This window comes from Chinchilla lanigera, unplaced genomic scaffold (assembly GCF_000276665.1).
Source record: "Chinchilla lanigera isolate Chin_1 unplaced genomic scaffold, ChiLan1.0 scaffold00169, whole genome shotgun sequence".
Lineage (NCBI taxonomy): Eukaryota > Metazoa > Chordata > Mammalia > Rodentia > Chinchillidae > Chinchilla > Chinchilla lanigera.
Genome location: NW_004955570.1, coordinates 1,111,367 through 1,113,581, shown reverse-complemented (window position 1 = coordinate 1,113,581; position 2,215 = coordinate 1,111,367). Strand labels below are relative to the sequence as shown.

At 44.2% G+C, this 2,215-nt stretch overlaps 1 protein-coding gene across 1 annotated transcript in view; it reads right to left on the bottom strand.

Moving 5' to 3' along the window:
* Set (SET nuclear proto-oncogene) overlaps positions 1-2,215 on the bottom strand; it is a gene marked incomplete in the record, with an annotated part of 13,236 nt that overhangs the window by 4,101 nt on the left and 6,920 nt on the right. The window contains 2 exon segments of the mRNA XM_013509410.1: positions 359-501; positions 1,298-1,355. Coding sequence (XP_013364864.1) covers positions 359-501; positions 1,298-1,355 — 201 coding nt within the window.

The following is a 2,215-nucleotide window of genomic DNA, read 5'->3' as shown; positions in this document are numbered from 1 at the left end:
CCCCCCCCAGTACCAGGGATCAAACTCACAACCCTTGCGTTTGCCAGGCAGGCACTTATACCACTGAGCTATATCCCCAGCCCCTCTTTTCAACTTTTTTGTGATCAACTTTCACTTTATGAACCCATTATTAAGGAAAGCCATCATTTTCAGAGCCTGAACTGTGACTATTTTATCAGATTATAATGAGCTGTTCTAAGTAGAGAAAAAGCATTCAAGTCCTCTCCTGTTGATAAAGGTTTCAATACATATAGGGACCCAACCTGCTGGATTAAGTTCTCAGCCACTGCTCCTCTACCCTACCAAACTAACACCCTGTCTACAACTTGTAACAATGTTCCTTCTCACCACAACATACCTTGTGGATGGTTAACAAATGTTGTTACCCAAAAATTTGGGATTTTGGCGATCAATTCTGACCTCTTCTGAAAAAATGGTTGGCGGAGTTTGTTATATTTCTGTTCTACTTTCAATATCTCCTCACTGGCTTGTTCATTAAGTCTGAAGCAAATGAAGACATGTCAACAATGATGGTTATTTGACAAACACAGAAATTGCTTGACTACAGAATGGATATTCATTCTCCATAGCTTTGGGACAGTTCAAAATTTCTATTTTTAATAACCAAATCACCTAGGTTGTACCTAAAGATACAAAACTAAGGCGGCAATTTTTTTTGTTGTTTTTCTTTTAATCTTTTTGAGACAGGGTCTCCCCTATGTAGGTCAGGCTGGCCTGGAGCTCACATTGTAGCCCAGGCTGGTCTTGAACTTGCAATGATCCTCCTGCCTCAGCCTCCAGAGAGCTGGGATTACAGGCATGTGCCACCAGGCTGGGCAAGCAATTTTTTTTAAATCAATGAGCACTTAAAATAAGGGTTAATTCTTAAAAAGTCCCAGAATGAACATTCTGGTAACATTGTATGTGTATTTACTTTACTGGATTTCCAACCAAACTCACAATTACTTCCCTGAAGATAATGTTCTAAATAAAGCCATTAAGCAACAATGTTACAAGCCAGGTAGTTCAACACAGATGCAGTAAGGTTGAAAGAGAAATCCTATACAATCATTCAGAGATTTGTAGCCTTTAAAAACTGAACCCAAACATTTAAATCAATGTTCTTTTTAAAATCAAGTCATTAGTGACTATGTCTCAGAAAAATTACACTGAATACATTTGTAACAGATACAATCATCTCCCCTTCGCCAACAAGTACAAATTTCCGTATCTCGAAGTTATCAGACCACTAGATGCATTTCAGAAAGCACTAAAGTAAACCAGGAAAAACTTTTACCTGTCTATTTCATTTTGTACTTCGTCAATGTGTTCAATTGCTTCTTGTTGTTCTTTTTCTGCAAAAAAGGGAGCATAAAACTCAATACTATGGACTAATTTTCCTACTATTAAGACATGATGATACATCACCAAGCTGATTTTTTAAGAAGTGCACACTACAAAGCGTGTTCTCCACGTTTCATGCACTTAGTTGACAAATTACTTTCACAGTAAGAGACCATCCTGGTTCGCTGTAGTACTTTTACAAACAGTTCCAATACAGCAAGATGAGACTCCAATAGTTATTTTCTTTTAGGAAAGATCAGGCCCAGACTTATTCAAGAATTCTTGGTGTATTTATTTATCACATCATACACTTGCAAAGGAATGCCGGCTGCTAACTAGCATCTAACACAATACAATTTAGGACTTGCTCATCACTTATCTCAGCGGTACAAACACTTTTTACACCAAGTAAAAAGTTGAAGATTCTGCTGGGTAGTTAGCACCATGAAGACACCCAGGCGCACGGACAAAACTACGTCCTCAGAACTACTCCGCCGTCGCCAACCTTGCACTTGGGGGTCGTGGGAAGGAGGCCCCGCATTCGAATCCGACCTTGCCCACGGCTCCAAGCCAAGCCCGGCGGAAGGATCGCCGCGGCGGGCGGGCGGGCGCGCGCGACTTGGGAGCACGCTGGCTGGGAGGAACTACGAGGCCGGGAACCGCACGGCGGCGGGGAGCGGAGAACAGGGGGTGTGCGCCTCCCGTTCGGGGCCCTTTTGTCCGGTAGGAACTGCGAAGAGCCCGGCAGCGCTAAGTGGGCGTGCAGGGCCCGATGGCGAGGGCCATTTCCGGTAACCCTCCCGGCGGCCGCGCGGCCGCTGGCCGGCCCTTCCCGCCGGAGCAGGGCTTTCAGGGGCGTCCCGGGGACCTC